The sequence below is a fragment of the Chiloscyllium punctatum genome, chromosome 22 (genome assembly GCF_047496795.1).
Source record: "Chiloscyllium punctatum isolate Juve2018m chromosome 22, sChiPun1.3, whole genome shotgun sequence".
Lineage (NCBI taxonomy): Eukaryota > Metazoa > Chordata > Chondrichthyes > Orectolobiformes > Hemiscylliidae > Chiloscyllium > Chiloscyllium punctatum.
Window position 1 is genome coordinate 51,149,744 of NC_092760.1, and position 25,906 is coordinate 51,175,649.

General features: G+C 38.0%; 1 protein-coding gene across 2 annotated transcripts; it reads right to left on the minus strand.

Annotated features, from left to right (window-relative positions):
* Window positions 1-697: 697 nt before the first annotated feature.
* wee1 (WEE1 G2 checkpoint kinase) lies at window positions 698-23,300 on the minus strand. 2 transcript variants are annotated; one of them, XM_072592270.1, is made up of 11 exons: window positions 22,491-23,300; window positions 17,510-17,733; window positions 12,849-12,906; window positions 11,599-11,771; window positions 11,068-11,189; window positions 10,768-10,914; window positions 6,840-6,938; window positions 5,845-5,930; window positions 4,290-4,460; window positions 4,000-4,145; window positions 698-1,555 (listed from the first exon to the last, which is right to left on the minus strand). In XM_072592270.1, exons 1-11 carry the CDS (start codon window positions 23,283-23,285, stop codon window positions 1,402-1,404), a joined length of 2,175 nt encoding a protein of 724 aa, XP_072448371.1. In that variant the 5' UTR covers window positions 23,286-23,300; the 3' UTR covers window positions 698-1,401. The 2 variants fall into 2 exon arrangements, with proteins under 2 accessions (XP_072448371.1, XP_072448370.1); XM_072592269.1 differs by having other exon boundaries at window positions 12,849-12,918.
* Window positions 23,301-25,906: the final 2,606 nt, after the last annotated feature.

Sequence of the window (25,906 nt, forward strand, 5' to 3'; positions counted from 1 at the left end):
ACTGAGTTTTTCACAAATGAATTCGTAGATACACAACATTGCATATGCAGATTTTGTTAGCTATAATGAAAGATCCATTTAATATTCTGAAATCAGATTGTTTAAAAGAACTTTGAACTATAACTTAACATGTTAAAACAAAATGGGAAAATATTATGTCACTAAGACGGATAGATTATCTTTCTTTCATAGGGGCAACACCAACACTAACATGTCCCATCTTGAATTGTCCTGGAGATAGTGGTGAAGAGTTGCCTTCTTCAACCAGTGCAATCCATCTGATACTGGCACAACTGGTTGGCTGACCAACCAGTTTCAGAAGGCAAGTAAGAGTCGACCACATTGCTGTAGATTTGGAGCATTATGTTAAACCAGCTAAGAACAGAAAATTCATTTCTAAAAAAGGGAATTAATGAATTTTCACAACCAAAGATGACAGAAACAATGACCATGGAACTGAGACTAGCATCACATTCTGATTTATTTAATTCAAATTAACTTCCATTATGCTGCTGAAGAATTAGCCTTGGCCCCTGGACAACCTAGTGTGATTACATTACAGCTACACAACTGTTTCCACTGTCTAGATGATGTGTGTAAAAGTCCATTTACTGCTTGGCTGAATCTTCAGAAACCAAAATCAATTCAATTAACTTATTTTGTGTAATTAAGCAAATAAAAATCTTGACACTAAACGTAACATTTACAAATGTACACTTGTTTATTGGACAAGACAGTTAAGTGACAAACCCCACAATTTACATTTCTAAAAATACAGAAAATACAAACTGGAAGAAACAAAGGTGCAATGTATCCCTACAAAGCACTAGCTTAAAAAAAAACTGCTGTAAACACAAGCAGTAAACAGTGAACAACTGTTATTTCATTTAATACACATAATTAAAAATGCATTTTCCAAAAACATCTAATCCTAGTACAGCAATGATTGTTTATAATGCTAGCTGAATTTTACAGAAAGTATACAATACTGACTAATATAGCAGCAGTTTATCCAAGACAAGTTCATCCATGGTGTCTGCCATGGAAATCCCAATGTCTACAAAGTGCTCCCAGTACAATGTATAACATGGTTCAAATACATCCTCTAGATGTACACAAAGTTTTAAACATGAAACCTGGCAGATTTACAGAATTCATGGTGCATGTGCCACTCAATAAAAACGTCCTGATATTTTTGATAGATTTTTGTCCCTTTTATTCAAAAGGCACACTAAAATTGAAAAATAAAAGTTAAGACCAGAAAGGCAGCAGAAATGCTACACCCTAACCAAGAATATTCTCAATGGTCCTACAACTGTGTGGTTAACTGAACTGGCAACAAACTTTCAAAAATAAAAAATCCCCAGTTTAAAAACAAAATCAGCTGTCACTCCGAAAGTTTCAATATATTGTAAGGCTAACAGAACGGTTGATCTTTTTCCCAATGATCCTTGTGCTTCTGTTACTTTGCACAGTAGACCTGGTTGCCATTCGGTCTGTGAACAATACTCTCTCTTCTGCTGCTGCTTTTGCCATTTGTGCCTTCTTCAGTTCTCTAAAATAATGAGAGGTCCATTATTTCATACAGCATGTCAATTCAAATAAAGGAATGAGCATTCATAATTATTTTAAATTTATTTCTTGATCATCAAAATTATATTCATAGGTGTATAATTCACTGAAGACTTTTACAATCCATAGGCAGCTATCAGTCATAGCCACAAATAATTATTTGTGGAGATTACAGCACAGACTAGGAGTGTCACATTACAATCTCCAAAGATTGAGAAAGAACCAAGAAAGCAAGTGTTGGGGAACAGCAAGGTGAAAGAAATCTCTCCCCCTTGAGAGATTGAGGAGAGAAAGCAGCAAAGAAGGAGGCAGAGGTAAGAAAAAGCAGGGAAAAAAAAGAGAAAATAGAGATAAGCAAACAGACCAATTAATAGCTACAATTAAGTTTAGGATTTGAAAAAAAAAAGGTAGATTTGTTGAAAACGTGGACTCATTGTTGTGGTTCTGTTCCCGGAGCTGGGAATTTGTGTTGCAGACGTTTCATCCCCTGTCGAGGTGACATCCTCAGTGCTTGGGAGCCTCCTGTGAAGCGCATCGGTGATGTTTCCTCTGGCATTTTATAGTGATTTGTATCTGCCGCTTCCGGTTGCCAGTTCCAGCTGTCCGCTACAGTGGCCGGTATATTGGGTCCAGGTCGATGTGCTTATTGATTGAATTTGTGGATGAATGCCATGCCTCTAGGAATTCCCTGGCTGTTCTCGGTTTGGCTTGTTCTATGATAATAGTGTTGTCCCAGTCAAACTCATGTTGCTTGTCATCGGAGTGTGCGGCTACTAAGGATAACTGGTCGTGTCATTTCGTGGCTAGTTGCACAAAACCCTAGCCAGAGATACAACAGCCAACCTGCTGGACATACAGAACAGACAACAAGACCGGGAACCTATCAACAAAGATTGCATACTCAGACTACTGGACCTGTGCCTCACAATGCACTTCACATTCAACAACCAAATATATGAACAAATGAATGGCACACCCATGGGCTCACCCATCTCTGGACTCATAGCAGAAACGGTAATGCAAAGGTCAGAACAAACAGTCTTACCGCAAATTCAACCCAAACTCTGGGTCAGATATGTAGATGATACCTTTGTAATCATTAAAAACACAGAAATAGAGAACACACACCGGATCATCAACACCACACTCACAGGAATCTGATTCACTAGAGAGGAAGAAAAGGACAACCAACTCCCATTCCTAGACATGACGGTACAGAGAACACCGAACGGAGAATTCACCACAAAGGTTTACAGGAAAGCCACACACACAGACCAAGTCCTAAACTACAAAAGCAACCACCCCAACACACACAAAAGAAGTTGCATCAAGACACTGTTCAAAAGGGCCACAACACAGTGCAGTACACCAGAACTGCAAAAAGAGGAAGAAGAACACCTATACAATGTATTCGCCAAAAACAGATACCCCTGCAATTTCATCAACAGATACCTAAGGGAAAGACAACGGAATGAGGACATGCCACAACCCAAAGGACTAGCCACACTACCATACATCAAAAACATTTCTGAAACTGACAGCCAGATTACTGCGACCACTAGGACTCATAACAGCACACAAACCAACAGCCACTCTCCGACGAGAACTCACCAGGACAAAGGACCTGATACCCAGCATGAGCAAAACCAATGTAGTGTACAAAATCCCATGCAAGGACTGCATAAAACACTACATAGAACAAACAGGAAGACAGCAAACGATCCGTATCCATGAACACCAACTAGCCACGAAACAACACGACCAGTTATCCTTAGTAGACATACACCCCGATGACAAGCAACAGGAGTTCGACTGGGACAACACTACTATTATAGGACAAGCCAAACAGAGAACAGCCAGGGAATTCCTAGAGGCATGGCACTCATCCACAGATTCAATCAATCAATAAGCACATCGACCTGGACCCAATATGCCAGCCACTGCAGCGGACAGCTGGAACTGACAACCGGAAGCAGCAGATACAAATCACTATAAAATGCCGGAGGAAACATCACAGAAGCGTTTCACAGGAGGCTCCCAAGCACTGAGGATGTCACCTAGACAGGGGTTGAAACGTCTGCATCATAAATTCCCAGCTCGGCGAACAGAACCACAACAACGAGCACCCGAGCTACAAATCTTCTGCCAAACTTTGAAAATGGACTCAACTCTGATTAGGTTTGGGAGGTGCAAGGAGGATTGAACAACTGCACCAAAAATGAGTATGTGAGAAGAAGAGTAAGTCAGACAAAAGTAGAGAGTCACAGAGGAAAAATGCAAACAAACAAAAAGACCAAACTTTGACAATATTTTTGAATTAATTCTGTCCATGCACTTTGAGCAGAAATAGCAAGTACGCATGAAGTGAACTTAAATGTTACCTTAAGTGACCTACAACTGGCTAGCCACTGAAGAATAAAAGCTTACTTTTGCAAAAGTGCATTTTTGAATTTTTCTGCATTCAGCTCTAACCGAAGTTGATCAGCACTCTTCCTTGCAGTTGGAAGCAACACGGAATGTCTGATCAAAGTACTTGCAGTCGGTCGTTTCTCTGGGTCTGGATGGAGCATTAACTTAAAACAAAGAATTGAAATTAGCATTTTTTTTAAACAAACAACACTGCAACTTAAAACTTCTCACTTAAAATGTCACCATTGCTTTAGAAAATTATGAAATAAATCAAAATCCAAGATGAATTCACCATGTAAATATCCTACCTTCAATAAATCCAAAAATTCCTGAGAGAGCTTTTGTGGAATTGTAGGAAGCTTTCCTCGGCGAATTTCATGCCACTTTTCTCCATTGGTTGGCAATGGCTCTGCACCAGCAGCAGATATAACCGTGAGTGCAAGGGCAAAAATATCTGCTTTCAGCAAATGTCTGTAGTCCTGAAATAAAAATACAAAATATTCAAAAAATATCATCAGACAGAACAAGGCTCAGTGGGGTTGGGGATGGGGTAAAAATGGTAACAAGCATGCAGTTATAAGTGAGAGCGCGCTTACTAACTTCACATAAGTCGATCACACCGAGAATTCAAAAACTCATGTATAATTTATCACTTCGCTGAGTGAAAACATACTAACCTACCGATTTAATTCAAAGTATTTCTGATCTGCTTGGTTCAATTATTCATTAATTTCTGAGTCAACAAGAATTGAAATCATGGCCCAGATTTTCCAACAGCCGGCAGTTTCTGAATAGCAAGTGGGAGTTGTGCACGGGGACCCTATGGAATCCACATCATAGCTGACAATTCATTAAAGTGTTGGGCAACTGAAGATGCTAATGAGCAACCGATCTATGCATGAAACTCTTCGAAAGTATCCATGAAAACCTGAGACATGCAGAACATTCCAAAGAAGGAGTAACATTGCTACTTCTCCCAAGCGTGGTTTCACATATTTAGCAAAGATTGATCACAAACGAATTTTTAAACAGTACCCATTCTGAATAGGGAAAGCAGAGGTAGTAGAGAAACCTAGTTCCCTGGGCTAGAAAAAAATTTTCACAATCAGAAAAATACCGGATAACCCAATTTGTAAGAATTCTCAGCATACTTCGGTCTTCAAAGGGAGAAACAAATAGATATTTAGATATATTATAGAGCTCCTTATTTGATTAAGTAGGTGCTTAATCATTTCTTTAGTGTAGAAAAAGGGCATTGAATATCAGTCTGATTACAGCTACAAGTACTACTTTACACACAAAGGGAATATTTTCAAATAGTATCATTACCTTATGCAACATATGTACATGGTGGATTCACATTCCAAGATTCAAACTCACTTAAAAATACTGACTTCCAATATCTTTTAAATATCAATGGGAGTTTCAATATTGATTAAGCAAATTACAAAGCTGTTGCAAAGCCTGCAAGGAGTTGGCAATAATATTATCATCGTCTATACTATTTTGGATGAAATTGACAAACTATTCTGGCTGTTCACGTAAAATTTTGTCCAACTTCGTTTGATCATATTGGAAAGAGCACAGTCAAGCTTTTAGTTTTTTTAAAATCAGAAATCACCAACTACACAGTATGCATATCAAAATTAGATTCAGTGAACTCTTTCTCAAAAAGAGAATGTCACAATCAGATCTCAATAGAATTACCGAGACCAATGGCAGAATGTCAAATTTTTAAACAGGACAATCAATTAAAAACACAAAAGCATCCTTTATGATTAGGGCAGATGCAAGTTAATCTGTTGGCACAAATAGTCAAGGATACATGTTCCACAAAATTATTACAACAATCATAAACACTACCTCTTGCAGCACTTCATTGGCCAAGAACCGACTATCTCCCTCCTCTACATGAGGATTGGATACACGAGTAACATGTCCAAGATCACCTTATTATAAAAATAAATTTGAAATTACAAAACAAATTCAAAAATTTGTACAATCAAAACAGAAAATGCTAGAGAATCTAAGATGATCTGGCAGCGTCAATAGAAAGAGAAATAAAATTAACTTAAAATTCAAAGATGCCTCTTTGGTTCCAGAGAAAAAAAGCATTATACTCTAAGTGTTGACTGTTTTTCTCTTCACAAATATTGCCAGAACTACCGCACATCTCCGTGCACAGTGTTTTATTTTTATTTAAATTTGCACAACGCTTCACCCAAAAACAGGCTACATAGCCAAACAGATTCTTTGACTGTGCCATCTAAGTAGTCTCACTTTCCAAAATGTTTCACCACAGGACTGCAAATGATTCAGTTTCAAATGTGTAGCCAATTCCCCTTGAAAGTACAGGTACACCATCCCTTATCTGAAATCCGACAAGCTCCAAAATATGAAACCTTTTCGTGGAGTGTCATTTTGGCATGCGAACAGGTGACCCAACTCCACACCCACTCAAACCACGTCACTCAGATGTGATGTGGCCTAGCACTGGCAGGTGTCAATTGTGCTTCAGCGTACATACTATTCACACGTGCATCTGCTGTTAGGTAACTTTTTTTTAAATTTCACTGTGAAAATGTAATTTATTCCGAAATCCAAAACACAACTGGCCCCAAGGATTTTGGCTAAAGGAATGTGTACTTGTACAATTAAATCTGGTTCCATCAGCCTTCAGGTAGGGCATTGCAGACTATAATTTGCTGCATTATAGATAATTATTCACCGCCTCCCCTCTGGTCCATTCATCAATGATCGTAAATCTCCATACTCCTGTTACTCTCCTACCGAGTGGTAACTGTTTGCTCATTTACACAAGGTCCTCAACTTTAAATGAATTCTGAAGTAAATTGTACCTATTTTGTATACAATATTTGTTGACAATATGCAGTCTTCTTCATCCATCTCATCTGCTGCCGAATTAGTAACTAATTTTTTGGATATAAATATGTTACCTGAAAATAAAAGGAATATGTACTTTTAATATCCAACTATTAAAAGCAGATTTTCAATTGCAATACTTTTCAGAAGCTGAATATTCTGTACAGCTATTTATACATCCTTTCATCCAGCCACAGCAACACCAATAAAGAGGAATTAAGTGTCTCCTTTATAAGGAGCATATCAATACATTGCAACAATGTTAAAGGAGTCTTAGCTACATCAGATTAAATGATATCCCCAGGGGTGATGGCTCTAAATTTGTAGTGCCCACTGGTTGTTTGAAACCTACAAACAAGCATGATGTAGCCCCTCCCAGGACATGCAGGTGCAGATGCAGTTACAGAAGACAAACGTGCAGTAAATAATGAACACCTCATTACTCACACTAGAAAAACAGAAGGCTGGAAGAACACAGCAAACCAGGCAGCCGCAGGTGGTGGAGAAGTCAAAGTTTTAGGTTGAGACCCTTTGTCAGTATCCTGTTTGTTTACTTTGGATTCCAGCATCTGCAGTTTTTGTCTCATTACCCACATTGTTTGCTGGACCCCTCAAATGGGTTTAGCAGGAATCCACAAAGAGGGCCTCAAAATCAGCCCATTCCACTAAAGGTCAAGAGCATAGTGTTCAGATGCACCCAGAAGGAACAGCCATCTTAAACAATGGAAAGGGGGCTGTATCTCTCACATCCAAATGGATGAGAGAACGCTGACTCCTCCAAGCCTCAGAAATATGCATTTGTGCTCTATCAGATTTCCTCGAAAGATTTTAAAAGAAAGGTGTAGAACAAATGGCATCTTAACTCTATCCTTAGTCTTTTGAGTTGCCTGATCACACATAGGCACTGCAATTAGTGTCAGCATTTTTAGGTATTCTTTTGGAGTGAATGAGGAAGAGGAAATCAGAATAATTGCCCTGGTCTAACAGAAGTCACTTGATGGCATGAGTTGGTAAGATCATCAATGAGACACTTCCATGATTAAATCGACAGCATGCATTCCTGATATCACATGAACCAGTGATTTCAGTGGGATGCGACAAAATATTCAGCCTAAGACAAAGGAGCAAAAATTAGGTCATTCAGCCCTCGTGTCTGCTCCACCTTTAAATAATGGCTGATACGTTTCTCGGTCAAGAGTGTGGTGCTGGAAAAGCACAGCAGGCCAAGCAGCATCTGAGGTGCAGGAGAATCGATGTTTCAGGCATAAGCCTTTAATCAGGGCTTTCTTCTTATCTCTGTTCTAAAATCTCTTCCCTTTATTTGAAGGCTGTCCCTTCGGCTTCTAGTCTCTCCTACATGTCGGAACGTACTCAGCCAGAAGCTGACAGTCAAAAGAGCATGGGTGCCAGAATATATAAATATCAACAGTTATCAAGTCTGGAATTAACATCTAGAGCAATTTAGGGCTCAAATATATGCTGAATAACTCAATATAACATTTAGCTTTACAAAATGAGCAGAAAGTCATGACTACAGCAAAGACGACTACCTCAGATTACAATGGGATCTTGATCAGATGGGCCAATGAGCTGAGGAGATTAAGTTAGATAAATGAGACGTTTTGGGAAAAGCAAATCTTAGCAGGACTTATACACTTAATGGTAAGGTCCTAGGGAGTGTTGCTGAATAAAGAGACTTTAGAGTGCAGATTCATAGCTCCTTGAAAGTAGAACCGCAGGTAGATAGGATTGTGAAGGTGGTGCCTGGTATGCTTTCCTTTATTGGTCAGAGTATTGAGTATAGGAGTTGGCAGGTCACGTTGGCGGTGTACAGGATGTTGGTTAGGCCATTTTTGGAATAGTGTGCGCAGTTCTGGTCTCCTTCCTATCGAAAGGAAGGTGTGAAACTTGAAAAGGTTCACAAAGCATTTACAAGGATGTGCCAGGGTTGGAGGATTTGAACTTTAGGGAGAGACTAAAAAGAGGCTGGGGCTGTTTTCCCTGGAGCGCCACAGGTGGAGGGGTGACCTTATAGGAGGTTTATAAAGTCATGAGGGGCCTGGATAGGGTAAATAGACAAAGTCTTTTCCCTGGGATGGGGCATAGTTTTAGTGTGAGAGGGGAAGATATAAAAGAGACCTAAGGGGCAACTTTTCCACTCAGGAGGGGGATGCGTGTATGGAATGAGCTGCCAGAGGAAGTGGAGGAGGTTGGTACAATTGCAACATTTAAAAGGCAACTGGATGGATATATTAATAGGAAGGGATTAGAGAGTTATAGGCCAAGTGCTGGCAAATGAGACTAGATCAGGTTGGAATATCTGGTCGGCATGGACAAGTTGTACATCTCCATGACCCTTTTTATGAAGGCAATGCAAATTGGGAGAAATCCAAAATCATCATATTTTAGGAAGGATATAAAAAAATATAAAATTTGCTAAATGGACAGAATTTAACAGAAAGACTGAACAAATTAGGGTTGCTTTTCCTAAAGCTGGCTGCCAAGAGGAGATCTCATGGTGCTCTACATTATGGAGGGTCTGGACAAATGAGATAAGGAGAAACTGTTGCCATTGAAAGGACAGTCTACATCAGAGACTGTTTGGTCATAAAGTATTGGCAAAAGAACCAATCGTGATAAGAAGGGCCCCCTTAAAAGAGAGCGAATGATTATGCTTGGGAATGGAGTGGAAGAGTAATAGAGGCAGATTCAATTGGGGCTTTTAACAAGGAACCGGATAAACGCATTAAGAAAAAAAGTGCTAAAAATATAAAGAGCAGATAAGGACATTTGAACTTTTCCTGCAGAGAGCCAGTACAAAAGGGCCAATTGCCTGAGTCCTTGCTTAAACGATTCTAATTTTATAAGAATTCATTAAATTGTATAGATCCAATAATAGAGTTCCTTTCCCCAAGTTATTTGATATTAATGATATGTCCACAGACGTAAAAGGCAAATGGTTCCGCAGTTCTAAGTAAACAAATCTAATGGATTGAACAGTTTTATGTAAATATAAAAGAACACTTGGAACCTTAAGCTCTATGTTTAAACACAATGTTGACAGCTGCATTCTTTAACTTGACCACATTGCAATTACACTTTTGTCCACATTCAAGATCCTCCAATTTCGAAACCTGCATCAAAAGTCTATAAAACTTGAACTGCGAGGAGACATACACACTTTAGCAGCAAAGCAAGTGTACAGTTCTCAATGGCTTGATTTGGCATTGAGCATAATGGATTGCCATACTAACATTACATATTGTTCATACACAATCACAAAGATCAAATTTGAGACAAATCTTTTGGGTAAAAAGCTAAGGAGTCAAATTTTATTTAGGGACTGTTTGAGAAGGGCTAGCTTCCAAATAAAACACATATTCCTAGTATATAGTTTTCAAAAGCTGAAAAACAGCACTCATGCAACCAATTGTCTCTTTCTTTATTAAGGAACTTCATCTCTGGGAACAGGAAGGAGTGGCTGAGCCTGTGACTGGTTTCAATGCTGCTCAGGGATCAATAAAGTGAAAGTGAAGCACTGTGCCATTAGAAATTGCCATGGAGCATAGCATGTGCACTCATTCAGGTTTCAAATGGTAAGGTCCAAACTCCCTTTCACTTCAGCAGAAAGGCTGAAACAATGAGTATTGGACATAGGTCCAGATGTTCACCTATAACTGCAAGTTGGTCCCTGCATCTTGCTTTTACATTTGGAGAAACTGAGAAAAACACAAATCAAAATCAACCTACATTCTTCCCACCTTAATTGACAATTATCAAAAAGATACTTTTAAAACTCAATAAAACTGTTTGTTTCCCCAAAACTAATCATAGACAGAGTCAAGTGTGAATATAAATGGTAGTAAAGCATCCACTAAAATAACAAGGGGTTTCAATACTTACTTGGCTTTATATCCATATGTACAAGAGACATACTGTGAATATATTTTAGACCCCGAGCTACCTGTAATAACAGGTCTCTTAACTCTGGTTCATTAAAATACAGTTGGTTCCTATTACTGTCTGATATTGCATCTGACAGGCTTCCACCTTTCAAAACAAAAAATATACAAAATATTATAGTTTGGAATGACCCAATTTAATTGATAAATTGTAGGTTAAACTTAAATTTACATACATATGATTATATATTTTTACAGATATATATGAATATCCTAAAATATTCCTAATTCCAAAACTCACCATTACAATACTCATTTTGTATGAGCATATGATCATCTTCAGCCCAGGCTGAATAATAACGAACCACATGGGTGTGTTGTCCTAACACTGCATGTGCGTAAACTTCTCGTAGAGCATTTTGTCTAAAGAAAAAAAATTGAACACAATCAAAACAGCAAATCATAGAAATACAATTGTTGCAGTCAGCATAAATTAAAAAAGGATGGTTAAATTTCCAGGTATATAGCAATTAGCTAGTTGAAGATCAAGATAAGCAACCAAAAGACATGCATTAGTTTTATCAAACATTGATTTTATTCATTGTACTAAGAATTCCGCAAAAAAAAAACTCACGAGCAGTTGATATTAAATAAAATGGTAAGATAGTCAAAACACAGAATTCAGCAGCACTCAACAAAGTGGGAGGGTGGAGCAAATCCTCTTACTTTCTGTTGAAAGGCTGGGCGTCAAAATAATGATTGGTAATTTGTGTTTTAATAAATGGGCAGTCACCATAAATCTTGACTACATAAACATTCATAAGTTACTTACTCATCAACTGAACCTGCCAATGGTTTCTTTGAGCGTTTTATTGCATAAATACAACCATCAAGTCGTTTGACGCACTTAAAAACGGAACCAAACTCTCCAGAACCAATCTTCTCCAATTCATGAAACTCCGTTGTATATCGTGACTTCATGTTACTTTCAGTGATTGGAATTCTCTATTTTAAAATGTATGAAATAAACCCAATGCATAAGTAAATATTTTATTACTCAGGTAGAGAATATGGTAAAACTCATACCTAACTGAACTGGATTACAAACTATGTAGAACAAAAGTTAAGTGAAAACTGCCAAAGTATTTGCATATAATTGATGATAAAGATAAGCTCCTGTACTAAATCCAACCTTGCTCAAACCTAGATGCAGCACATTTAAAACTTTAATCTGCACACAACATTCTTTTCCAAATATGACAAATTATTTCACAATTGTGTGATTAATATCCATTTGTAGAGAGTAATTTCAGCACTAAAATTTACGGTTTGAATTTATCCATTATAATTTCTTTGGTTCACTGCAAATCAAATACATGATACCTCAGTAATACAAAGGCAGAAATCACAAACTTCAAAAATAATGCGATTTGTTTTGACAAAAAGAGGTATTCAATTTAGTTACACTTGAACAGTTGAGTAAATTTTTGAACTACATTCTATATGGTACAAAACGTGAAGTATGCCCAGAAAAAAAAAACGTTCTCATGAAATTACTAAATCTTTAAACATCAACCCAAATCAGCCTATTTGTACTCCTGTTCACAGTATTTTCCATGAAGTCCTTGTGTGCAGTTCTTGCAAACACTGACATTGTAGATATCAGCACAAGTCTCAATTTTGAAAAGTTGCATCGGATTCTAAATGATAATCATTTCTCTTTACTGCTTGACAAGCTGAGTTTCTCCAGAACTTTGTTTAAAATAAATTTAGGACACAATTCTCTAAAGTATCTTACCCCGGATTAGTTTTCAAGCAATTTATTAATCCAAATTACAAAGCTGCTTTCAGACTTTATTTTTTTAAGGAATAGGTCAATTGAACACATTTTAAACAAATATTATTTTCCTGTTTTCTAAACTACTTTTGCAGATCTTGATTGCATCAGGACAAAACATATCAACAGGGGTTGACACACTAAACGCACTCGCTCCTAATATGAACTGTATAATGCAACAGTTTTGCATTCGCTGTGATTTTTAATTAAAATTTAGATGATACACGCAAGCATTTTAGCATTACCTTTGCTGGTCGAATGCTTTCATCATCAAGTTCCCCATCGCTTCCATCCATCATCTCTCTGCATGGAAACCTAAAACAATTAGATTACAAAACCAAGAAATATCCCAACAATTACACATTTGTAATATGACTACTACAGGCAACAATATCAAGGAAGGAGGGCTTATATAGAAAAGCATTTACTTTGGTATGAAATAATAAAGTGGCTAAACCTACCTAAAAATGTGCTGTAAAACACATGATAATGCATACATCAGTTGTCATAGTTGAAGCTATATTATTGGCCCAGTGCAAAAATCAATTGAGATTTATCCCTTCATTTTAATGTCAGCACAACACGGTGGGACAAATTTGCAAAAACTGCCATTTTTCTGCATTATAATATTTTGAATATGCTTCAATAGCACTTCATTGGATGTAACGCACTTGAAGATATCTGTGCTCTTAAAGAGCACAATATAAGGGCAAAACTGTATTTTCATTTCCAATAACTCACATATTATATATAAAACTGTGGCCAGGTTATTACATTCTACCATACCAAGACAGCTTTCACTTATATAAACCTTACCTACTGCTACCCCATCTCACTTTATTCATGATTTTCACACCCATGTCAATTTCTCTAGTGTTCCCCTCAATCCAAAAATTCACTCAGTCCCAGTGCTCAAAACATTCAAGGCTCTGTATCTACCTGATATGTGGTCAAATTATCAGGAGATTGGGACAAAGTTAGAAAGGACCTCAAAAGGTTTAAATCTCTGGATTACTCCCAGTGCCACACATTTCAGGATGCAAGAACAAACAAGGATATCATCGAAGCCATGGTATGAGGCAGAGTGTAAAAGATTGAGGCATTGGGATGATTTCTGTGCAGAAGACATTAATTTAAGGAGGAAAAATTAAAACTCAACAAGAATGGAATCAACGTGCTTTTGGGGAGGTCCACTCCTGACTAGAAAGAAGACTACTAGAATTGTTGTTAAGACAGTAACACCACATTGGAGGACATGGGTCAATATCAGAAATGTTGAGAACTTCAGAAAAAAATATAAAACAAGGATAGCAATACTGATTTGGAAAGACATTAGGGGGTTGGATATGCTGGAGGGTAATGACAAATTCCATTTGTTCAAGTCAAAATGCATAAGTTCTATAATCATGTTATTAAGAATATTCACTGCCATGTAGATTTACGACTGCTGTTCAATCAGAATAGCGATAGGATAGACTGGTGATTTTGGGGGTTTTAGGGAGGGGGGGACCAAAGTTCAGATGAGGCCAAGTTATTGAATTTGATTCTGGTCATCACACTTTAGGATCCAGGAGTGTGCAAAACTTGAATGAGTACAAAGACTTACCAGAACTGTTCCAAGGATAAAAGACCTTGGCTGCAAAAGATTAATTTGTAGAAAATATGGTTGTTCTCCTTGAAGCAAAGGCACTGAGATAGGCTATTGGGCCAATTGAGCCTGTTCTGCCATTTAATGAGTCCTCTGACTATAACTTCAAATCCACATATCCACCTATCCTGATAACGTTTCGTATTTTTGCTTAACAAGAACATGCCAATCTCTGCCTTAAAAATATTTTTTAAAGAAATAAAACTCCACTTCAATTGCCTTTACTCGAAAAGTTCCAAAGATTCCTGACCCTAAATTTTTTGACTCAGTTGTCTTAAAAAGGTTACTCCTTAATTAACAGTAATAATCTAGTTCTAGATTTGCCTAAAGGAAATACCCTCTCCAAATTCAACTCATTGATGCATTGTCTCACACTTTTCAATCAAGTTACCTTTTAAGAAAGGATGTAAATTCATAAAAGGTGACCGATATTATAGAGAGAATTCCACATGGCCTCACCAGCACCCGATAGAACTGAAGCATAATCTCTACTTCTATATTAAATTCCCCTTGCAATACATGCTAATATTCTATTAGTTTTCCCAATTACATGCTATACCTGCACACCCAGTGCTCCAGAATCTATCACCAAAATAGACAATTTCACCATTCCCCCACACACTCCTTTGCACTCGTTAGTTCACACCTCCAACAACTCAGTACCACTTTTCTGGTAAATTTTGAGTTCTTCCCTTCCTTATATTTTCCTGATTGAAAACTGCTTCTGGGCTCTATAGTGGAGGCTGATACAAAATTCCTGCTCAGTTCATCTGCTCAATTTTCCATTATCAATTCTGCACACACACTTCCTAAAGGACTAATGCTCACTCGGTTAACTTTTTTTTGTACAAATATATTATCTGTTTTGAGCATGCTGACGAGCATTTTTTGTACTAACTGTGCTCATCCAATTTTTTAATTCATTTTTTGCTTTTTATATTACGCGCAATCTTCTGACCTGCCCTCCCTTTGCACTTATATGCATTACGTTTGATGCAACCTTGACCCTCTGCAGTTAAGAACTACAAGGTTGGTGTATTCCTTGGACATTTGTAGGAATGTATTTATTCTGCATTCTGGAACATCCGAAATAAAATTATTTCCCAGTTCACTTTAGTTAGCTGTTTTATTACCCATATAATTGCCCTTATTGTTTATAATAAAAGTTTTCGACTCACTCCTCTCGGAATGTAAAATTCAAATCATGTGATCATTGCCAAACGGCATTTTATTGAAGCTTTTGATCTTGTATTCAGGACATTTTAAAAGATTATCAATTCAACTGGAAACTGAAAAGCTCCAAACAAAATGTATTTCTCAGAAATATTCAAATTCTGTACTACAGAACGATGTTTGTTAAATGATTGCTACCTAAAGGTGGCATTATTAGGTCATAAATCAATCCCACATCATTGCAGAAAACTAGATTTAGAGTAGCCTGCTCTCTGTTTGGTTCCAGTACAAGGTGCTTAAAGAAACGAACCCCAAAACATTCTATGAACTTATCTAAGCCAGCTTTTCCAATCTAGGAGAGAGTGAGGACTGCAGGTGCGGGAAAAGGACAGGTCTGGCAGCATCAGAGCAGGAGAATCGGCGTTTCGGGCAAAGCCCTTCATCAGGCCAATCTGTCTTTTTAAATTCATCTAGATTAAAATCCTAAATTATTCTTATCATTCTTTCTTCCCTTATTCTCCACCCGGTGTGGTTACTGCTCAGGGGGCCTGAACCATTCCAAGTGGATCCTTATCTTGATCACTTTTCATTCCTACTCAAAACTATTTTCTTATCTTGGTGTGCAAGAGGCACTATTCAGAGAGTCTCTACTTCACCTTTTTCAATAAGTCACAAAACATTCTGCTCCCAATTAACTGATCATATGCAGAATAAGGGACAAAAATATAAGTCTTTGACAAAAAGGTGCAGCAGAATGACAAACATTTTTTCCCCCTAATTCATGGCAATGACTTGGAACACAGTTTCAGTGCATTCATTGTTGGTATTATCAATGACTTCAACAAAGAAAAAAATTGGTTGTGGCCTTGAAGTAAGCCTGCAGGGCATCAGGGGTGAATATGATTAGCTAAATGTCACCCTCTTGTACCAAAATGACACTGTCACATTTAAAAGCAGGTAAAAACTTATATTTTCTTCTGAGCATCTGCCACTCTACGTCAGTAGCTTGACGCGTTGCCCTTTTTTCTGCTTTCCAAATGTGCTGAGATGTTTTTAACTATGAGAAAAGTTCTAGATAAATGTCATTTCACATAAATTAATGTTCTTGAAAAGTTTATCAAAATGTCATTTTGCACATTTATACTCGTCTTTGCAACCTAAACAGTCCTCCCCATCTAAAGAGGATTTACTATTTTATTTCCCAGCCTCATAGCAGTTAGGACACACTATGTACTAACAAGTCAGACCTCCCAGTTTACTAGTCTCAACATCTGTCTTCAGCTCTGTGATCTAACATTTTGACTCTAGCTATAAACAGAAAGTTTTAATTCAGGCAAGATCCAACACAAGAGTCTCTCTGCACCAAATCCAGGATAAACTAGGGACAGCTGTAAGCCACTGACTTTAAAATGAGGATTTAGGATAAAGCAGATAAGTTGTTTCCATGAGAAGAAATATTTATGCAGGAGGACATATTTAATTTAACTGAAGTAGTCATGGAAAAGGGAAGAATTTAGTAAGTTGTGATCAGAAATACATTGACTGAAATGATAGAGGGGGGAATTCATGGCAAATTTCAAAATAAGTGGATGTATACTCAAAAATTGAAAAACTCTGCAAATGGCACAGGAAAGAGAGGTGGGGGTAAGCAGAATAATGGATTAGCATTGAGAGAGTTGGCAATAATCACAATGAGACTTTCCGCTTTACTTATCATTCTATCATATAACATCACAGAAATTAAAAATTAAGAAATGCCTATCTTCGTTTTAATAAAGCAAATGTGAAATAATCAAGTGACATTAAGTTACAAAGAGTAGCATGAAATACCAGAGAAAGTAAAAGTAGGCTATTGACGTTGTGTGCAGTCAGACAAGAGGGCAGAGGTTTTTAAGAACACTGAGCAAAATTACAAGAGACAATACTAAGTATGCTAAAAATACTTAAAATTAATAAATGCCACATAAGATGTCATAGCTATTCTCATATATATCTGAAACTGCTGACAAATCAAGACAAAAGGTCAAAATCTTAAATTTTCCACAGTTATATTAAATCATAACTGGAAAACAGCTCAATACATACCCATCCCAATAGGTCCTTTTCCTCCTTCTACATTGTGCAGATGAAGAATGGATGTACATGGAGTCTGGAGTGAAGGGGTTAATGTTGACATGCGGAGGTTTATTCCTGTTGTGATCACATGGAATTCTCTCAGACTGCTCAACATTTCTGAAAAGAGCCCCTCCACGACGTCTTACTGAGCTGGAACTCAGGCAACTCCTAACCCTTGCTTTAGACAGCAAACTCTGAAAACAAGCATGCCATATTAGCATTGGGGTATCAACTCATCAGCAATAACAGAGCAAATTCAAAGTATAAAACTTATACAATGCCACATTCTTAGCTTGGCTCAGTTAATAATTAACTTAAATTGAGTATGTTATGGGTCCATAGAAGGCTTACAGAATCCCTACAAGTGGAAGTAGGCCATTCAGCCCATCGGTTGCACACCGACCTTCTGAGAAACATCCCAAGAACGATCACCTATCCACCAAGAGTCTAATCCACCTTACTGACACATCCCCAGACACTATGGGAGGCTGTGGGAGGAAACCAGAACACCCAGAGAAAGCTCACAGAGACACTGGGAGAATGAGCAAACAAAGTCCTAGCACAAATCACTGAGCCACCATGCAGGGCTCTGTATTGCATACCTCTATTTCAGGAACTATGTTACTCTGGACTTCTGCCAATATTATGCACTAACACCACAAAAGAAATTATCTAATCCTTTAAGTATCATATATTAGGTCTTTACATGTCTGGCCTTTATACTTCTGAGTAATTGAGAAGTAGTTCTTGAAAAGAATTCTACTAGCTTTACATCATCCTTGGTAAGAGACAAAAAAAACTGAACGTGATAAAACGTATAAGAACCTAAAACTGTCTTAATTTTAAAAACATTTTTCATTTCACCATTAATAATTTTCACTGTCATAAAAAGGTAATGCGCAAAAACTAAATTTCACATTCCAAAATAAATACTCATTAGCACCAACTGACACAACAACAGATGTCAAAACAATAATAGCACGTGATTTGCAAGAGTTCAATAAGCGGCTAGAAAGTCCATGCAAACATAACCGGAAAAAAATCTAGGATATCTGTAATGCTCACCTATACCGCCCTTTCCACAAAAGCAAACTACAAGGGGAAACGATTACGGATCTGTATGATGCAGCGTTAAATTTAAAAAGAAAGTCAGGAAACAGTAAAACCAATTGAATAAAACAAACATTTCCTCATTAGAAGATAATCTCACGATGTTTAGAGCCTGTAAACGTAATCGGCAAAATGACAACGCCCCCAAATAAACAGTGCTTTACCACATCGCCGGCCTAAAGCCACGTGGAACCGAGCGGCAAGGACATGCACGTGCATCATCCAGTCTCTGTTATTTGCGCAATGTGTCAGGTTGATAGAGAAATAAATTAGTTACAATAGTGGAAAACATAAAACCACTAACTCTTCAAACCTGCTCTGTCATACGTTGAAAAATTCATTACAGTAAGGGATTATAGAAGTGGTGTATCTTTTACCTAGCTATTTCAAACAAATGACAGTCAAGATTAGTGCTGGAAAAGCACAGGTGAGGCAGCATCCGATTTTTTTTCCCTGCTCCTCGGGTGCTGCCTGACCTGCTATGCTTTCCCAGCACTACTCTAATCTTGACTCCTAATAGCCAGCATTTGCAGTACCCACTTTCGCCTACTTCAAAGAAATCTCAACAGAAAAGGCAACGTAATACAAATGGGTAATTACTAAGTACAAGCATTGTCAAGAGCAGAAACGGACCAACCTCTTAAAATTTCACATTCGTATGCTTCTGGAAAGAGAAAATGTTACAATAGACCATGGCTAAACCTGACTATAGCAAAGACAAAACCATGGGAATATGATTAAGAATATTCGCTCAATAAATAATATGTTTCGTCCATTTAATCTCCCACAGCTTTCTAGCATCTCTTGGGAATTAGGAAACTACCCTCTTCAGAAGCTCAGGCACAATTCTTTAAAATATCCTTTAATGTTCTTCATGGGAAATGTAGGATTAGATGGGGTGCGACGCTTTTCAGCGGATTGGGTGTGGACTCGATGAGACCGATGGCCTGCTTCCACACAAGAAATTTACAGACTGCTGTCTGTAAAATACAAAAGCACTTCAAAAGGGTATATTATTCTTTGTGAACGAGGGATTATTGGAGGTAGATTCCAGAAAACAACACACAGCCAACATCTGTTGACAATAAATTAAATTTGTGCAATTAAATTTAGTAATGGCTCATCCTGTGATTAAATAAAGTATTCCAATTTAAAGATAATAATACCATACATTAACTTGTTCAATTTTAATGTATACAAGCTAATTTCAAATGTTCCTGTGGCTATTGTAACTTTAAAAATTAAAACATGGTAACTACCCAAAGAAATGACAATAAATTTGGATTGATAACTATCTCAATTTATGTTCACAACTGTCAAAGGGGTCTGGGCACAGAGTACTTCACATAAAAATCAATTTTAGCAAAAACAGCTATTTCTTGTATTTCTTTGCCAACACAGCAAAAATCACAGACCTGAAACATTAACTCTTGTGTCCATAACAATGTATAGAGTCATAGAGATGTACAGCATGGAAACAGAACCTTTATTTCTACTAAAGTTAAAAATCACAACACCAGGCTATAGTCCAACAGATTTAATTGGAAGCACTAGCTTCTGGAGCGCTGCCCCTTCATCAGGTGGTTGTGTAGTATAAGGTTGCAAGACATTATTTATAGCAAAAGTTTACAGTGTGATGTAACAACTTATATATTGAAAAAGACCTTGATTGTTTGTTAAGTCTCTCATCTGTTAGAATGACCACGTTGGTTTCAGTTCATTCATATGTAAATCGCAAAACTTTTGAAAAAGTTACATTCTCAAGTGAACTTTAACAATTGGCGTCTATCAGCCCAGATAATGTATTGAAAGTGAGAGTTCCCCTGTGTGATACTGTGCCATAATGTTTAGACTGATTCTAATCTAAAAAAAATTGACAGAATCTTACATGGATTCATGCAGTTTTTGAGCGAAGTAAAATGTAACTCTGCAAGTACAAATTCACTGTACGAACTTAAACATGTATGTGCGCGCGGGGAGGGGGTTGTGAGTGACTGTGAGAGTGGGGGTGCATGTGTGTGAGTGAGAGTATAAATTGGTATAAGTCTGTAAGAGGGTGCATGTGTTCACTTGAGAATGTAACTTTAAAAAAAAGTTTTGCAATTTACATTTGAAAGAACTGAAACCAACGTGGTCATTCTAAAAGATGAGAGACTTAACAAACAATCCAGGTCTTTTTCAATATATAAGTTCAGTTACATCACACTGTAAACTTTTGCTATAAATTATGTGTCTTACAATCTTATACTCCACAACCATCTAAAGTAGCAGGTGTTCCGAAAACTAGTGCTTCTAATTAAATACTATTGTGTTGTGTGATTTTTAACTTTGTACCCCCCAGTCCAACACTGGCACCTCCAACTCATAAGATAAAAAAGATTAGCCTCGAAAATGAAGCTCTGAAATTCTTTCAAACAACATTTCTTTGGCCAAGCTTCTGTTCATTTGTTTGATGATCACTACTAAATTGTATTCGACCAAGCTTCCAAGAAGGATTGAGATGTCATGTTACATTAACAGCGCTTTTCACAGAACTGAAACAACAGTCATCTGAAAATGGGATTAAAGACTGTGACACCAGTTCAATCTGACATATTGTGGCATGGTTTCTTTATCTGCAAATTCTGACAGCAATTGCTGACAGGTTAGCTGAAAAAGGCACTCCAAATTCCAAATCAATACCATTCCAAAAAGCATTGCACTGCCAACAGGAATGTGAACCCAAAGATATTTTTCTGACTTCAGCAGCATCATTCCATTATCAACTGTGACATGTACTACCACCCAAGTTAAAATTACATAACTCAGCATTAAACTGACATAGTACATTGCTGGGGCTATATTCCTCAGATAGATATTTATAGCTACACACAGTTTTGAACTTCATTTCTTCCAATATTGAGAAAATAAATCATGGACAATTTAGACGTCTAGATCATCTTTAAATTAAAAGATGTATTGACCTTGGCAGATAGAAAAAATATCAAATGTCAGCTTTCAGAAATACAACCCTATATAATGAGAAATCACCAAAAACAAACAGAAAACGTATTTTCCAAAAAGTTCAACGTTGTTACCAACGATCTGACAGCAACACACAATCCAAAAAACGAACACATCCAATGGTCAAAGTTGCTTAAAGTAACTCCGCAAGTTAACTAACATTAACACAAAACCACTGGAGAGAATCTTGTAGAAACTGATTTTCCATTTTTAGTTCTGAAATACCTGTAGCTACAACAGCAGGCAGGAAACACTCCTGAAAATTTAATGTGGCCATATCAGACAACCATTGCTGATATCCAGATTCAATTCCTATTAAAAAAAGTGCACTTTATGTTGCTGATAACGATCGAACAGGAACGATGAATAGATTACACCAAAGTCATATCTCAATCAAATTGGATCTTAAAACTCTGATGACTATCTATAGAGAACGCGCACTATCTAGATTTCATGAGGTTAAATATAAAGAATGAATTAAACTTTATACATGACGTTTCTGATATTCACGAAAAATGGCTGGGATTACTACTACCACGGATTGCAGCTGACAAATTTAGAGTCGGGAAAAGTAGAAAGATGCCCAAAACTTTGATGTAGTACAGAACAGTGATTCTCATTCCCAAAGTCAAAACAGTTATGCCATTTCCGTCTTCAAGAAAATCACGTTAAAACAATGTGCATAAGTATTGATAAGTCATTCTAAAACAAAAGTAAAATGCAGAATGTCCAACTTCACTCGCACCGAGACTGCTAGATCACATCCTGGTGAAAAATATAACACAAACGTTTTTGAACCTTTCAGTTGATCCTGGTATGACATGTGGTGTATTCTTACCTTGGGGGTGTGGGGCGTGTCGAAGAGCCGCAGTTTTCTGAGTGTTTTATGTGGCGGTGTATCGGGGCAGTCCGGGATTGGGGAACTACACTCCTCCTGCTCCCCTCCTTCTCGGATTGGGGAACTGCATTCTTCCCGGTCGCCGCTTTCACGGATGGGAGAACTGGAGGATTCCTCCAGGTCCCGACGCTCACGGTAATCCCGCCGAGTCTTGAGCGGAGACGGGCTGCTCACGAAGCTGTCCTCCCAGCTCAGGTTCCCCAACTCCAGCTCCTCCGCGCACTGTCCGAGCGCAGCAAGCGCGCCGTATTTCCGCTCGGGGTCCGGCGACTCCTGGAAGGCAGAGTCCTCGGTGCTGTTTCCATTATCCTCTTCCTCCTCGTCACTCCCTGCGAAGCTGAGTTTTTGTACCGGGAAACCCGAGGCGAGAGTGGAGCTGGTGCCGGCCCTTAGGCACGCTCGGCGGAAACTCATCGCCAGAAGAAAACTCAAAGTCACTATCCAGCCCGGTTCTGACGGAGACCGCGCTGTGCCCTCGGCTCGGGCTCGGCCCCGGCCCTGACGGAAACCCCGCTGTTCCTTCGACCCGGCTTCGACGGAGATCTCGTTGTCCCCTTGGCCCGGCCCTGACGGCGAACCTTGCTGTCCCCGTATCGTCCACAACACTACAGGTTTCCCGCGACCGTTGGTCACGTGGCCAGCTCCGCCAATCGCGGGCGCGTCCTTGTTTTCAAAAATACGGTCACATGATCTGTGGCACATCGACTGCGCGCGCAGTCTGACAGTTCGCGTCATTTTCGCGCCAAACTCTCCCTGACCTTATTCAACCTCTCCCTCCTTTGTTATCTTAAACATACTTCATGCAGGGCTTTATTAGCAGCATTCTTAAAGACGTGGATAAAACTTTTCCTTTATTAGCAATGAATGTAGCTTTCAATCAAATCAACTAGATTTTTCAGACTTACAAGTTTAATTTTAAAGTAACCTCACTGAATAACTACAAAATCTGATTAAATATATTAAACCTAATCAACACCTGACTGACAAGACTTACTGCTTATTGTTTCAAAGTTAATCAAATATTGGTTTCCTTGTGCAGTTGTATTCTCATCTCTATTTTGACCCTATCTGCAAACTTGGCAGAGCAGATAAATCATGCTTATTTCCAAACAATGACTCAGTGACGGTGAATTGTGTTTATGACTGGATAATCTTTCATCAAACATTAAATCAGAACAAATGTTAACATTGTGCAACTGAAACCCGGGCCATAAACCTTTAAGCATATCTTAACATAGATCTTTCGGCTTTCTTCTTAGCGTCCGGAGAAGCAGCATCAAAACCGATATGTTCAAACGCCAAACACAGTCTCATTCTAATTACCTCTTCACATTCTACCCCATCCCTTCTCTCTAATCAAGGCTACCGTTAAACCTCAATCCTCCAGTATTGTACTGGATTCTCACAAGAAATTAATCTCCAAAACATAGCTCCAGACAACCCAAATGTAAACCATGAAGAAAATTTAGCTTTTTCCCTTTTTTGAACATTTCATTTCTAAGCTGTGAAAAACATTTGATAATGAGGGGCAAGGCTCTTTTACTGAATCAATAATGAATTCAGTTGAGTAACAAAAAAAACATTCATTTTCAATATATGGCAAGGATGTGTGTATGTAGTGTAAATGAATGAGGCTGAATACGAAGTCAGGAAAGGGAGTCAAGTGATAAATCAACACATACAGCCAGAGTGGAGATCATTATTGCGATTGGCTTCATTCACTCTATTTAGCAACAAATCCAATATTTAAATTACTCCCCATCTAAAGATATCGCCCCTTTCTCTGCTCCGTTAGAGGCAACTTTATATTTATTTCCCGTCATTCTGGACCACTAGAGGAAACAGTTTAGCTATCCATCTGATTGTAACTTTTCATTAGTGTGCTAACAGATCTTTTCCTACGAGTAAGGTTTCTATCAAGATTTGTAGCTCGGGAGCCCGTTGTAGTTGTGTGAAGTTGATTTGCAGACGTTTCGTTCCCTGTCTAGGTGACATCGTCAGTGCTTTGGAGCCTTTGGTATCTTCCGGAATTTACAGCAGTAGCGCTTTACAGGAGGCTCCAAAGCACTGTGTCCACAGATGTGATCCTGACTTTCTAGTTGTTTGCTATTTCAATTCTTCTCCTTGTTCGCATGCTCACATTTCTCTTCTTGGAATAGTGCAACATTTCCAGCTGGACCAACAATACCTTATCTTCTGATTTGGCACTTGACAGCTTTCTGGTCTTAACACTGAATTCAATAACTTCAGACAATAAATTCTGCTCTCAGCTTTGCTTTTTGCTTTAAACCAATGGCCAGTTTAAACCTTGTTTTCATATTTTTGCTTTCAGACAGAGCTATTCGTTGTTCTTCAATTAACATTATGCTTTACTGCAACCCTTACCATTCCCCAAATACTTTGCTTTTTGTTCCATAACACTTGTCATTTAATCTCGTCTTTAACATATTCTTGATGATTCCTTCGTTTCAACTCCCCTCTTAACAACATAAAAACAATGATTTCTACATTCCTTCTGTTGCAAAGAAGGTATATTTGTCTCATACTGTTTCTCTTTCCACAGGTGCAGACAGATTTGTTGAGTTTTGTCAGCGTATTGTTTTTATTTCAGATTTCCAGATTCCACATTATTTTGCCTTTATAATATTCCATTTTATTATTGACTGGTTTTTGTTTTATTTGCTGGGAGAACATACTGCTCTTCAACTTTTCTCTTCATTAAGAATTTACAATAATTAAAAAATGTTGAGTCAAAGATGCTTATTGTGGGGATCTTGTTGCCAAAGCTTTGACATCATCAAAAGAAAAACTATTCACCTTAATTTGGACTACTTACAGTAATCACAGTAGGTTTGCAATTACTTCAACAGTACAAGGAAGACAAACGGGTGTCCATTGCTTATGTCAGTCAATAGTTTTCTCCAGTTTACTTTTCTATTCTCATTCCCTCGGTAATTATTTTTGCCAAATCTATAATCCCAGTCTTTGTGCAATTATTGTAGTATTCAAAAAGACAACGTCTAGGGCACTCTACCTGAACGCACACAGCATTCATAACAAGGTAGATGATCTAAAGGCACAAATAGAGATGCATTGTTATGACCCAAGTATCAGTACAGAAACAGCTGCATGGTGAACAGGACTGGGAACTGAATATTCAAGGACATTTAACAAGAGGAGAAGGAAAAAAGAAGTGTTTCCCGTGCTCTATACCTCTATGACTATGACTCTAAGTGAAGTTGAGCTGGTAACGAGGACTGGAATCAGTACATTAGTAAGGGAGGATTTCAGATTGGAAGAACAATGTGGGGAATCCAGGTGGAACTAAGAAAAAGCAAAGGACAGCGAACATTGAC

Bases quoted from the DNA above. Each gene is read 5' to 3' on its own strand.
- wee1 (XM_072592269.1), bottom strand. From the start codon at position 23,285: ATGACGCGAACTGTCAGACTGCGCGCGCAGTCGATGTGCCACAGATCA. The intron at 12,919-17,509 runs GTATGTATTGAG...TAATTGTTTTAG, and splicing joins AAAAGGACCTATTGGGATGG to GTTTCCATGCAGAGAGATGA. The intron at 10,915-11,067 runs GTGAGTTTTGGA...TTGTTTTGAAAG, and splicing joins ACAAAATGAGTATTGTAATG to GTGGAAGCCTGTCAGATGCA.